This window comes from Amphiura filiformis, chromosome 1 (assembly GCF_039555335.1).
Source record: "Amphiura filiformis chromosome 1, Afil_fr2py, whole genome shotgun sequence".
Classification (NCBI taxonomy): Eukaryota; Metazoa; Echinodermata; class Ophiuroidea; order Amphilepidida; family Amphiuridae; genus Amphiura; species Amphiura filiformis.
The window spans coordinates 57,151,985-57,166,963 of NC_092628.1; the positions used below are offsets into that span (position 1 = coordinate 57,151,985).

Below are 14,979 nucleotides of genomic sequence, written 5' to 3' on the forward strand. Positions count from 1 at the left end.
AGGAACTTGTAGAAAGTTGAGGAGGACATTGTCGGTACACGAAATTATTTAGGGATCTTTTGAAATTAGGCTAAGGGGCCTTTATAAATACATGTATATAGGATATATCGGACTAGGTAACTGAGTGAAATTAAAGATGTCCTCAGTATAGTATCTGAAAATAGTGAATGACATATTTGACATAAAGTCTGGTGAGTTCTGGGTTGACTCCTTAGAAGCACTTGCGATGGACAATGGCTGGACCAGACTCGTCATACTCTTGCTTGCTGATCCACATCTGTTGGAAGGTTGAGAGGAAGCCAAGATAGATCCGCCGATCCAGACAGAGTATTTACGCTCTGGTGGAGCAATGATCTTAATTTTCATCGTTGGTGGTGCTAATGCGGTCATCTCTTTCTGCATTCTGTCAGCAACGCCAGGGAACATACTGCTACCTCCTGAGAGGACAACATTGGCATACAAGTCTTTACGGATATCCAAATCACACTTCATAATGCTGTTGTAAACACTCTCGTGGATGCCTGAGGTCTCCATACCTAAGAAGGCTGGTTGGAACAGTGCCTCTGGGCAACGGAATCTCTCGTTGCCAATGGTTACGACTTGTCCATCAGGAAGTTCGTAGCTCTTCTCAAGAGATGAGCTGGATGCAGCTGTCTGCATTTCTTGCTCGAAGTCCAGTGCGACGTAGGCAAGTTTCTCCTTAATGTCACGGACGATTTCACGTTCGGCTGTAACAAGAGCGAGAAAAGGTATACATGACATTGAGATTATGTTAAGATTGAAAATAACCGCACAATAATTCGGTACACAAGTTAGGATAGTTCAAATTTGTGAGTGGACACTACGAATGAGCCGTAAACTCGGCAAATTGTATTCTGAGATACAGTGCAAAATGTTCGTACAGGTCGTATTCATAGGTATCTCAATTAGGCGCGAAATGTTTCTCATTTGATAGCGTTTAAACCAATCAATAATCCATCCTATTGCTGAAGAGGATAATAATCTAATTATTAAATAGCTCTAGTCTTTGTTTGCTTTGGCTAAATCCTGTTCAAGTGGTTGGTTACAATTGCATTGTATTTTGTCTAGGTATGTATAACCAACAATAACATTCCTGAGGACATTCCTGAATCTCGTTGACTTGGGGATGATTTGAAATGACCGCCAATTATGACTTTATTACCAGCAATGTAGAAAAAGAGACACACGTAGAACCGAAAAAAGTTACCATTTTGTTGAAGGAGCAGAGTTCAACAAACCATAACCCCGCTTCTGGATATCGTTTGAAGTCAATAAAGCTTATGATATATATTTTCTAAACACGAAATAATACAAAATTGACCGGGGCCGACTTTACGGCTGATTCGTAGTGTTCAGACACATTCACATTATTAGATTTCACTAATCAAATTTGGTCTTATTTAAAGGCCCATTCAGTGATCCCAGCATAAGTGCAGAAAAAATAAAATTGAGTATAAATTGAAGTGAAGGGTAAGTCATTAATAATGTCGTTATGTATTTTTGAAATAAAACATTTGGCAAAAAACGAGGAAAACAGCAGTAGAATTGAAGCCCCATTCAAATAAATTTAGCTGATTTCTCTACTTAAGTAGCTAGATATTACAGTTTCATGTAAAATGTTATTTTATCTTTAACACAAGGCCTTCGGCTTAACCACAAGCATATGTTATGTTAGCACATCTATGCAACTAACAAAGGTGCAACAAACTAAATTTTAATATCGCTGAATGTGCCTTTAATGTGTCCATATTATAACATTTTAGAACAAGATCATGAAAAGGTTAGTGTAAGAATCTTTCATACTGGATCATATCGATAGGTACGACAAACAAATAAAAAGTGGAAAATGTCAAACTGTGTATAGTTTAAAGCGATTTATCAAAGAGAAGTATATTTAAGTATGGTACAAACTTTTTGCTGAAAATATCTTATTCACATATTCAACGTACCTGTTGTGGTGAATGTGTAGCCTCTCTCTGTCAAGATCTTCATAAGGTAATCTGTAAGATCACGTCCAGCAAGATCAATACGCATAATGGCGTGGGGAAGGGCGTAACCCTCGTAGATGGGGACTGTGTGGGAGACACCATCGCCGGAGTCAAAGACGATACCAGTGGTACGACCAGAGGAATAAAGGGACAAGACGGCCTGGATGTTAACATACATGGCTGGGGTGTTGAAGGTCTCGAACATGATCTACAATGAGGAAAAATAGTAATGCGTTATTAATTACTTTGGTATGAAACAGAGTTTAAAAACTGGTGCACGATGCTGCTTACTTTATGTAACATTATCAAAAAGATTAGTTAAGAATGCAATATGCATGACTGTTTATGCTTAACCACCATTAGCAAGATAACTCTCTTTCTGTAGAGCCGCTACTTTTTGGCTATGACTTTGATAATTTGCTTGCTACCTAAGTTATATTATATGCTGTAAATTTGATTCATTTTTGATGCTTGCTAACAACATATAGCTAGTTTCAATCTCCTGATGTAATATATTTTTGTTGTTTGTACCTGAGGAAGGTCAGTTTATCGGCTCGAAACGTCGGTTGTATTTTTGGTTACTTTTGTCTATCCATGTGGCTTTGGATGTTTACTAGTGCAGTATTAATGTAAACCCCTATGGTATACATACTGCATTAGGTTTTATCTTGCCTTTGTCTTGTTCCACACATTTTTCTGTCAAGTTGATATACCTGGCTCGAATCTTTCTGTTGACCAACATAGCTAGCTTAAATCAAGGGAAACTGCTTCGGAGTTAATATTACATTTTAAGTGCCGGTCGAGTTTTGATTTCATCCCTTAGGCTACTTTTAGAAGCATTTTCTCTTCTACTCTTCTCTTCAACGTAAAAGTTAAATAGTAGTGTTACCTGTGTCATCTTTTCTCTGTTTGCTTTTGGGTTGAGAGGAGCCTCTGTCAGCAGAACTGGATGTTCTTCAGGTGCAACACGGAGTTCATTGTAGAAGGTGTGATGCCAGATCTTCTCCATATCATCCCAGTTGTTGACGATACCGTGTTCGATTGGGTATTTCAAGGTAAGGATACCTCTCTTGCTCTGGGCTTCGTCACCTACATAGCTGTCCTTCTGTCCCATACCAACCATCACACCCTGAAGAGGAGAAACGTACAAAGATAGATTGTAAACTCGAGCTACTAGAATGTCATGAACAGATAGAGGAACACAATAACGGTGACCTACTTGTATTGCCGTGTGCCAAAAACACTTTACTCTTTTTTTTACCAGTTATCATAATATTAAGATAATAAACAAGATAGGCTAATAATATTTTACAAAATAAAATTGTTACAATTAGTCCCTTGCAAGTTTTCAATAACCTCAGATGCTGTTTCCAAAACCTGGTCGCCACCCAAGCAATCATTTCTAGATTCTTATCCATGGATAACATCGACTCAAGCTATAAAACTGGTAAATACAGGGTGTTCCATAAAAAGCGGACCCACCGAATGTAATGATATTTTAACATGTGTTTTCAAAAATCATTCAGTCTTTACACATGTGAAAGCCATATCTTTTAGCTATCATTTGCAAAAATAGAGCTCATATGATAGAAGAAGAGTGTTGTTATAACCTTGTTAATATATTTGTTTGAAATTCTTGGAAAATTTCCTTTAAGATGCACGTTGCAAAATAATGTTTTGACTCTCCATTGAATGATGCATAATTCGTGTGCAAGCAACCAGTACTATGCGACTTGGAAGTAAAAGAAAAATATTATATCCGAGATCATAATTTTCAAGTCTGTGTTATCAAATGAGCTGTTTTTGTTGTTGTTGTTTTTGTTACTTTTGCAAATTATAGCTAAACGATGTAAACACTGACTGATTATTGAAAACTATAAATTATCGTTTGGGCCGCTTATTATTTGACAGCCTCTATGATGTGGTCTTTTGATACTGCTATTGTGTCGACATAAACTCATCTACCCTATTGTGTCGACGCATTCATTGTATTTGTTGTGTGTCGAAACAATTTCCTTCACCCTTTAACATACACAATATATAATTATTTCCCAAAATTTCTTACCTGATGTCTTGGTCTTCCAACAATAGATGGAAAGACAGCCCTTGGCGCATCATCGCCAGCGAAACCAGCCTTGCACATACCAGATCCATTATCGATGACCAAAGCGCTCACTTCATCCTCATCCATGGCTGTGATTGGTTATGTATGTTACCGGCAAAAGGAATCTGTTTAAAGATAGGTATAGGCTGCATTGTAATTTTACTTTATTTTCATAAGTGAAATGGAGAAACGCTTTAAAAAAACACATAAAAACAAAATAAACAAAACACACAACAGTAACAGCGTATTTATTGAGAGAATAGCAAGTAAGTGTATGTGAACTTATATTAGAATATTTACATTTTCCCCTGAATATATTAAGATTATTAACAGCAGTGCGTTTCAGATTGAGTAATATCCTCAACAATAGCAAAAAATCATCTTTTCCTGGGTCGCAAGCAAAAATAGATTCAAATGCTCGGCATCAATAGTATAAATCAAGTAATAAATAAATAAATAAATAAATAAATAAATAAATAAATAAATAAATAAATAAATAAATAAATAAATAAATAAATAAATAAATAAATAAATAAATAAATAAATAAAATTATTTATACTAGCTTACTAAATTACTGAATAAAATATACTACTTACAAATAATATAGACAACGTCGGTTAGGTACCCTGTTGTTAAGCGGTTATAGAGACAGATAAACTTCTTCACCAAATCACTTTATATTTATACCTAAATCGCTACAATAAATCAGTTTAATTTTATGCCCATATTTGGTCATAATATTATTTTGAACCAGTATGGTCTGTTTGGCTTCATATGCATAATTTACATAGATAATCATAGCTATCTTGTCATATGTATCATCCTAGTCGAGGGATAGTGTTGGTAATTACCCTGAGTAATTACTCAATTTAAGACCAGTGGCATATGATAAGACGGGAGCAAAGTCGACTACCAAACCCAGAATCTGGATTATAATGTTTACAGCCCACAATGCATTGGATGTATTAAATAACACTTAAAAATAGTATATTGTGTACATCATATAGTTGTTGTATTTTGTTTTTTGTTTGTTTGATTGATTGTTTAAAGGAATAATCCACGATATAGGTCAAATCATAGTTCTGTTACTTTTTGCCAAACATTATGAAATAAATTATATGAGCTTCATGGGGAATTGTATGTCGTGATGACAACATTAATACTTAAAAAGTACAAATTTGGTTGATTCCATTACATGTAAGTTGGGACAAATAATGTCACAATGTCAGGCTTGAAAAAATGTAACCAATTTCGATGATTTATTGATAATACACATGTATCTTATTTTACTTGTTGTTCTCTTTGCATATTTTTAATTATTATATCATAATTTTTGTTTCGTTTAAAGTGATGTCGTAACTTGAGTCTACACTACGGGGTTGGTTGTATTTGTATTTTTTGTATTTGAAAATGAAATGCATATGATACCCGAGCGCAGTGCACATTGTGAAGAGGGAAGTTTAGGTGTTGAAAATATATATAAAAAGGCTCTATTTTCCTGTCTCAAAACACTCGTATATACGAGCCTTTCTGTATAAGCCCATTTTTCCTTGATGCTTTTAAATTACATTAAGTTTTGATTCTTGCTTCCTGAATTTGTACATAAGCTTTGTACAATGTCTACATTTTTATGTTGATCTATATTTGGTTCCCCAGTAGGTTACACTCACAATGAAGAAGGTACGCTTCTAAAATGATGGCACAAGAAATCGCATTGCATCATGGGGCGAGATTCGGGCAAGTTCTGAACAAACCCAACATCGTCCGTTCAGCGTCCCTAAAGTAAGAAAAATCGACACCAACAATGAAAATGCAGAATTTCTTAAAAGACATTTCATTTAATAAAAAAATTAATCCACATACATCTTGTGTTATGCTTATGACGGTCTTGTCCATAATTCTAGGTCGCGTTTGGTCTTAGCTCTTGCAGAGTATGCATTTAGCACATCCCTACTTTTTACAAAAATCTTTTTTTTTTTGTCCATTTTAGATTTTCTGATTTAACAAATGCCTTTAATTCAGATCACGTAGTTCTTCTGTTTATTGTCGTCACTCGCTACAAAATAAACAAACAAACAAATAAACAAACAAATAAATAAACAAACAAATCTTTGATTCCTTTTAAATCTAAAAGAAATAAGGGTCCACATGTTTTCTAAACTTACGATAATAAAACTTGGGCGCATCATATGGAAACAGTTGCATGGAGAAATATAAATAATAATAATAATATTAATAATAATAATAATTATTATTATTATTATTATTATTATTATTATTATTATTATTATTATTATTATTATTATTATTATTATTATTATTATTATGCATGTCCACTAAAAATTGAAGAACTTTTAAGGATCTGGAATGAGCGTTTTGAGCGTTTCGACAGTATTTTTTGTGGGACATGAGAGCACATCAGACATATCGAATTGCATTCTGAATACGAAGAATGTCTTTCTGATATCAAATAATTTTCATTTTTTGAAATTCACGATATAATACAAATTTTATGACAAATTATTAAAATTTGATATTTTCACATTTTTGATATATAACAGTCCTTGAAGTAAATTTTATAAATCTAATGATATATTCTTAAAGTGTATGTAGCTGGGAGGAAAAGCCGACGATCAATTGAACATTTTGACCTTTTATATTGAAGATATGGAATTTTTTTCCCAAAAAGACCGAATTTTTTTGGGTGTTTTGTTTCCAGAGATATGGCCTTTTGAATGTCGCGGTTTTATATAGGGCTGCTAGAACATGTTAACTAGCATTATCTAGAACATTGCTTATAACAACATGAAATAAGATCATCCTGAAAATTTAAGCGATTTTGTTGACATACAACAAAAATATAAGACCTCAAAACCCATGGTTTGTTTGGTGGAACCTCAAGTATGACCATAGATGGTCGCCATGGAAAATATCTCCATAGAATAGCTGAACAATAAGTGCATTATTTTAAATGAATAGCGGTAGTCTTAAACATTGTTCAGTCTTTTAAGGTCAGCACATTTTATCTTCAAAAATGATTATATTTCATCATGACATAAGTTTGCTAACATTAATCACTACCAATTTTGAGAAATTTGCTCCAACTCAAAGGTAATCTTTACATTGAGCAAAATACTGTGTGTGCATGGAATCCATGATGGGTAGCATATCTAAAATGGACATGGTGGTCAGAAGTGCATAATTTGAGATGGGTTTTGGAAGGCTTAAACATTCTTTAATTTCTTAACATCCTGTACATTTTGTCTTCAAAAATAGCTAAATTTTTGTTGTAGTTCTCATCTCATTAAATGTTTCTTTAAAAAAAGTTGATCACTTGATAAAGGAAGTTCCTGTCTATTTACTGACCAATCAGGAAAGAGTTTGGTTAATGTTTTCTGGTGGCATAAGGAATTTCTTGAACCATGTTTTAAGTCTAAATTTGACTACAATATGTAACTGTGCTCCATTTATCAGCTATGGCACTTAGTGCATAGGGGTGTGTTTGCATAGAGAATACATGGGTGATTGCTCACATACAATGAGAGGGAAACTGTTCTAGCATCAAACGTGTTGACAGTGGATATCCCTAATATTATTATTATTATGGACGTGACTTTAGACATGCTAGAATACCATTCATCACCTTAGGGCTATGACTATGATTAGTGTTCGAGAGTGTTTGAGGGTTAGGGCAAGGGGGTGACACTAAATTCACGGTTGTTCTATTAGCAACGCAAAACCTATGAAAAATTCCGCTGGTTTACTAGCTAGAAAGTGAGGCCAGTTATCGATCCGTTATGAATAATTCATGTTCGACCCCTTGGATCATGTTAATTGATATTGGCAAATAACAACGTTGTTCGTTTTGCGAACTTTGCCTGTTGAATGAGAGTATAGCACGCCCCCAATACATCTGGGCACAAACCAGGCGAAAACGATCCAGTTTAATGAAATGGCGGACGGGTATTCCCATCAGGCACCAGTGATATGTTTTTTCTAAGAAAGTCTACTAATTTGATATGAAATGACATTTTGCAATAGTAAAGTCAAAATTAGGACTTGCTGTCAATAATATGAAGGAAATATGTGACAGAGGCAAGGTGTGAAATACAAGTAGTATTTAAGTATGATAACCTTTGATACCCGACCTGACCTTCCATCATGGCGCCTTATTCGTCTTATGTATTTCTATTATGCTCTCAAGTAAAATAAAATACCAATCTGCACAAAGCAGACAGAATGTTACTTGGCTCCCAGCATGAATTATTGATTTTATACGGAGGTAAAGAAATGCACAGTGTATGTGCAAGCCGTGCACGATACTCCAAATATTTACGGTAAATCTGAATAAGTGGTCACATATGACATATCATGTGTTCGGGAAATCACGTGGCAACATTTTAAGATTTCAGGCTTGTTTACTAGTTAATTGCCATTTGCACTCTTTATTATTTATCTTTGTTAATTAACATATATTTTAAATGCTGATAAATCGTGGTTGGCTGCCCATGATATCTGTTAAATTCAATGTTTTATGAATATAATTCTACCACGCAGATGGGGTTACGCAGCAGAATTTCACATCACCTGACTTAGCTAGATTTCGAAGCTCTGCTCTTCAAATTCATGTAAATTTCAAAGTTTATACATTTAATATATTTAATATGATACTAATTTTTTGTTATAACCAACTGATACACGAAATATACTAGCTTATTACCTATACAGAAAGATGATTATCAGCCTTCACTCAGCATATTGATATGCCCGGCATATGCAGCCATTCTCCGTCTGGATAACATGACTGTCGCCCTCAATGCGTCTGGGCACAAATTTAAATAACAATACGCTATTTACATATCAATGTGGCCTCATGCTAATTAAAGCTGCCCCACACATGAGTTCATCTATGGTTAGGGTTTGGTTTGTAGTTAGGCCCAGGATTATAGGGTTAGGATTCGGTTTAGTGACCGCTACGTTGCTCCTTATTTATGTTATTACTATTCACCGTCGAAGTTGTGTGTAATAATCGGATTAACTACTATAGCAATAGATGAATATAATTTTGAATAGATCACCCTGCACTACAAGCAGGTTGCACTCATCACCTGTGTATGTCTGCAATCATAGGTTGAATACAATACCGCTCTTTTCAAAGATACTAATCTAAATTTGTATTCATCTATTGCTATGGTAATTAATCCGGAGACATCATCACTTCGACAGCGAATAGTATTTAAATGAGAATGACTCTCGTATTCATGGTATTGTACTCTATGAACTGAACTGATTGGAATTTTGAAAAGATGCGGTCTCCTTTCAAAATTCCGTGAATTTCAAAAAACAGCAACAATAACAACAAAAGTAGAAAATTGATATTAAATAAAACCATTGTTTGGATGTTGATAATTATTTAAGTGTCTCTTACTATCACCTGTCAATTAGTATGCACGAGTGAAAATCTCCCAATTAGAGGTGTACCTGGCCTGGCTGTCAAAATTTTTGTTGCCGAAATAGGGGGTCGCAAGTTTATTGACGCCGACTTTTTGTAAATTTGGGACCCCTTCCGAAGAAAATGCCAGCCCCCTAACTACGTATGCAAATTAAGACACAAATTATAAAAGCATCAAAATTAATTACAAATTGTTGTGTAAATATCAGTAGCCTAATGACCATATAAGGCAATTAGAAATGAACGTAAACAGCATTGATAATATTTGCCTTATCGCAATGGGCGTTTCTGACTATTATTGGAGTACGGTTATATTTAGGGCAAGAGTGTATTAACATGACCCTGCAAGGTCCAACTTACTTCATTGTCAGGTTTTCCATGTTTAATATAGAAACTTTTGAATTTGAATCATCATCACCCACGAAGTTATTGACTAACTATATTATTATACATGGTTGTAGCAAAACAGAATGTATTCAATTTAAAAAATAGTATTAATTAAACATATTGTGACTTATTGATTGTATTGAATTTTACATAGTCGTCAATGCAATTTCTTAAGCTACAACACAAGCTTTGTTTCAATAAAAATCGGTGTCGACACGCGAAGATATGACCAACTGTGTAAAGTAGTCCTAAAACAGCTTGGACCTCTTTCGTGTCTTTGTGTAGCAAAAGTGACTGAATTTCAAAAAATCACAATTATTTGATATCAGAAGGACTTCCCTTGCAAATCGATATGTCTGAAGGTATAGGGTGTTAATTTATTAACACTAAAACGCGTGAAAAATATGAAGATGTTTATGTTATTATTAACACAATATAGTGTTAAAAAGCAAAAGCACACTTTTAACACTTGTGTTAAAAACATAAACATCTTCATTTTTTACATGTTTTATTGTTTATAAATTAATACTCCTATACCTACCTTCACTGTACAAACCTTAGCCATTAAAGTGTTCAAGTGTTTTAAGTGTTATTTTGCAAAATAAATAGAGCCATATCAAATGTTATTTTGTGCCTCAAAATTGTTCCGTATGCCATAAGGAATTAAGAAAAAGGTTTCACGATCAAGTCCTTAAATTTTAGACATTTTAAATATCCAAAAAAACTATCCGAATACAACATCCAACTTTGGGGTAATATGGCCCGTGACAATTTGCCGTATTCCTCATTTCCTCATTAATAAAGAAATTTAATTTAATATTTTTCATCATGTTTGTGTAGGTAATAAATAGTTGATATCAAGTTGATATCAAGTTCCGTAGATTGGTAGTTACGGCCGTTTTATGCTTAAGGGGTCCATGTTCCCCCCTCCCCAAGTCACTTAACAAGATTGTCCTACTACATTACTACCAAACTAGAGAGCACTCCGTCTAAGTGAAATTCCTATTCACTCGATTTATGGTTTTTAGTTTTTGCGTTTATTGTCTTTACTACTGTAACCACCACAAGCATAAATTATATCATATAATAATTTTGCAGAATCAAAACTTGGATAATAGGTAGGTCCTACTGTGTGTAGGCGATGGTTATTGGGTTTGGCTTTGCATATGAACACACAAATTCCTCTATTTATTTACCATTATCATTAATTGATAAGATTAAAGTGAGCTAATTGATATAGAATTTATCGTTACAGTGTTTACTGTGTAAGGTCATCTCGCGTCTATGATATATCCACTATTAAAACACAACCGTGAGTCAGATGGCCTTTAAATTAGATAAATTGTATATGAACGTTATTTTACACTTCACCGTAAAAATCATGTTCAGGAATTAAACAATTTCTTGACCCACGTTTCTAAACATTTTAAATTCCTAAGCACCGATGTCAAAGCTCAAGAATTCATGTGTTACATTCCTAAACACAAATCTTCAAGTTCCTAAACATATGTAGGATTTAAACATGTTTAGAAATCTGGTGCAAGATAATGTTTAGAAAAGATTTTAATTTCTAAACACGTGTTTTACAGTGTACTAATCTGTCAATAATTATGGTACATTTTAGAGATTGTCACAGTTTACAATTCAAAAACGGTATTCCAGACATCATCAATATACACTGACTCACCCCTCTAAAAATAATTGTTACTTCTCATAATGTTTTGTTTGTTTTTACAAATCAACCCTTTACATCAAAATGATTGGTACCCATCAGTTTCCAGTGCTTTAAAATTTGGACAAGATCGCCACATCATATTGTAACATAAGATTCATCTAATTAGCTGATGCATTCTGCTTATCTCAAGTGGATCCAATATCCAAGTATCCATCAGAAAATTCTCATTCTTTCTATTTTCGCAAGCACTCTCAACAGTTGATTTGTATGACAAAAGCATACATATATCTGAGTGTTTTTGTATTGTAAACATCTCAAAAAAGTAACTAACCCCCCTTAAATAATGGCCATTATTCAAAAATTCTATTGATTTGTATTCAGTATAATGCAATGGAAGGTAATCTGTGTAATGATATCTGAGTGTTTTTGTATTGATTGTAAGCATGTCGTAAGTGCAACTTTCAAATCTGGACCTCACTACATTAAATTGACCGGTGTTTTATTGTTTTCTGGGCTATTGTATCAAACGAGGTGTCAAAATACGCAGAAATAAACTCTGCTTCCAACGCATTTTACAGATTTGTAATACAATGGCCCGTTTTTGGATAATGGCCATTATTTAAGGGAGTTAGTTAATTTTTTTGAGATGTTTATTATAATAATAATAATAATAATTATTATTATTATTATTATTATTATTATTATTATTATTATGAAAACGTTTTATACCATTTATATACTCTTTATATAACCCCACATTTAAAGGAGGACTCCGGCAATCATAACATTATGCCTTATATGTTAGAAAAAAATTATCAAGCACGAATCACATTGTTTTATTTAAAACAAACTCATATTGACCATAAAAACGAATAAAAAGAGTCGACTCTCAACACGCGATATTCAAAATTCCCGCGCCGAAATTGTCTAAGTGCAATGACGTAATGGTTATTTGTGTTCAATTGTCGTCAGCCTTCATTGTATTACTGGGACGTCATTGCACTCACCGCCGTCATTGCACTTGTTCACAACATTGCGTACTTAACCAGCACTTTACGTAACATAATACAATACGAGTTTCATTGTGCGCGTTTGAGCATGCCCATTCATATATGGCAGACGCGGTATTTTATTCTGATGACCAGAGAATGATACTGTGTCCAGTTTCATTTCGAGAGTGTTTCTTTTATGTAATAAGTTATTAAGAAAAAGGTTTCACGATCAAGTCCTTAAATTTTAGACATTTTAAGTATCCAAAAAATTTATCCGAATACAACATCCAACTTTGGGGTAATATGGCCCGTGACCAAAATTATTGACGAAAAATTTGAAAACCAAAGTGTCCTTATGTTCAACTTTCGTTGTGCGATAGTTTGATGGTTAGTCACTCTTGACACGTCGTCTATAGACTCATAAGTTAACTTAGCAGTCACTTACAACATGGAAATAGTAGTACTATTTCCATGCTTACAAGAAGGGTGGATAAACGATATCCGAAAAAACAACAACATCGTTTTGCTGTACCATCGTAAAATGCGTTTCGTTTTCTACATGTAACCTTGTTTTGGGTCACCCTGTACGATATGGCACAAGTTTGATAGATACATAATACATAGTACACAAAAGTAGAGTATAAGATGAGTCACAGCAATGAAAGAGTTCAAGTTGATGAAAAGAGTTCCAAAGTTTAGAGGCTCCAATCGTAAAAGGCATTTTACCCCATTGAGTTTTGCAGGGTAATCTTCATTCAATAAGCATGATAAGTCTTTTATTTGATGACCCCCAGAACAGGTGCAGGTTGGAATGCAGGTGTAAATGAATTCTGACCATTGGATTTGGATTTGATTCGTTGCTCAACAGGCAGCCAATGTAAATCGGCCACAGAAACTGTGATAGAAGAGGGGCAGCGATGTTTTGTGACCGTTCCAGAAGAGTACTTTTTCATCGGCCTATTGTTCAGTCCGTTAATCAATGGCTAAGCAAAATTAGAGTTAATATTTGACGGTATCCAATTTTGTTTTTACGAATGCTAAGTCACTCAGTTATTGTTGGCAGATCGGTATATATTATTTATACAACATCATTTTATTCAATCGGCATCTCACAAATAAACGGCAATAGGCGACCACACGGTGCATCGTTCCATTTGTCCTTGTAATCATTACTATAATGCTTCCACATGCTTCCACAATCTTCTCCATTTGGTTCGGTGTCATCCCAATCAGAGTTGCTTGGCTCCCCTTTCCTCCATGCATTAAAGTCTGTGTCTGTTTTGTCGCTCCAACTCATTGACCCTTCCGTCTCTCGATCATTCAATCCAATCCAAAGACTAGTTGCTCTGTTGACTTTGTCTTCTAATCCGGGGATGAGATCAACGCCAGAAATAACCGACGAATGCCACAATTCGTAAGCGAAGTTGTTTTCTTCTTCGTTATGGATTGAAACAAGATGCCCACACTGCTGTGTGGTAGCGAATTGACGGCAGAAAAACTCGGCGTCTTCCCATGTCTTAGCTTCGCCAATAAAACGGTAGCAATGGTTCTGAAATTGTGTCCATAATGGTCGGCAATTGCCACTGTTACCATGGCTACACTGATCCGAATAGCCAGCATATGTGATGGTAAAGAATAACAATAGGTAATTAAAACTCAGTAACATCGCCATGTTAGGTATCGGGACTAATAGCTGCCTTCCCCTGGCTTCCAGAAAATGTGCGGTTTTTAAAATGTCATAATGAATATGACGAAGCCGAGGTGAACTTCGGATTCAAGCTTAACTCGTACTTGTTGGTTAACATTAAACTCAATCTGCAATAATTCGGGGTTACCCATAAAAGCAAAAATATTGGTTTGGATATGTATGTCAATTTGACTCACTAAAATCAAGCTTGAACATGTTGAACAGTCACGATTGAAATATGCGTTTGAATAATCAATAGGCATTAATTGGACCAAACTAGAGAACATAATTAACATAAGTATTTTGATCTCTTCCAACCAGTATTATGAGTATTAGAACTACCTGTACATTCTGACGTTTAGCCCTTAAATTATAATAAAGCCGGTAAAAAAATAACCACCATATCAAGTGAAATTAAACAAACTATGTAGTTGACTCAAACCAACAATAGGTTTAGTCAAGAAGCGCGTATTCTGCTTTGTAATACCTTAGAAGTTTTTCAAAGGGACTCTTATTTGCAACATAATCACAACAATAACAACAACAACAACATTACGAATTTACGATCAGGATTGTTCTTCATTAAATAATTGATACCAATTAGTACAACTTATATTTTACATGTAGCTTCAGTCTCTTTTATCGCAAACTTATTCCTGCTGATACTTGTTG

General features: G+C 34.5%; 1 protein-coding gene and 1 pseudogene across 1 annotated transcript; both read right to left on the reverse strand.

Moving 5' to 3' along the window:
- Positions 1-100: 100 nt before the first annotated feature.
- LOC140149534 (actin, cytoplasmic-like) lies at positions 101-4,232 on the reverse strand (annotated as a pseudogene).
- Positions 4,233-13,713: 9,481 nt separating this feature from the next.
- Positions 13,714-14,292, reverse strand: LOC140161866 (echinoidin-like). Its single transcript, XM_072185165.1, has one exon. The coding sequence runs from the start codon at positions 14,290-14,292 to the stop codon at positions 13,714-13,716; it is 579 nt and encodes a 192-aa protein (XP_072041266.1).
- Positions 14,293-14,979: the final 687 nt, after the last annotated feature.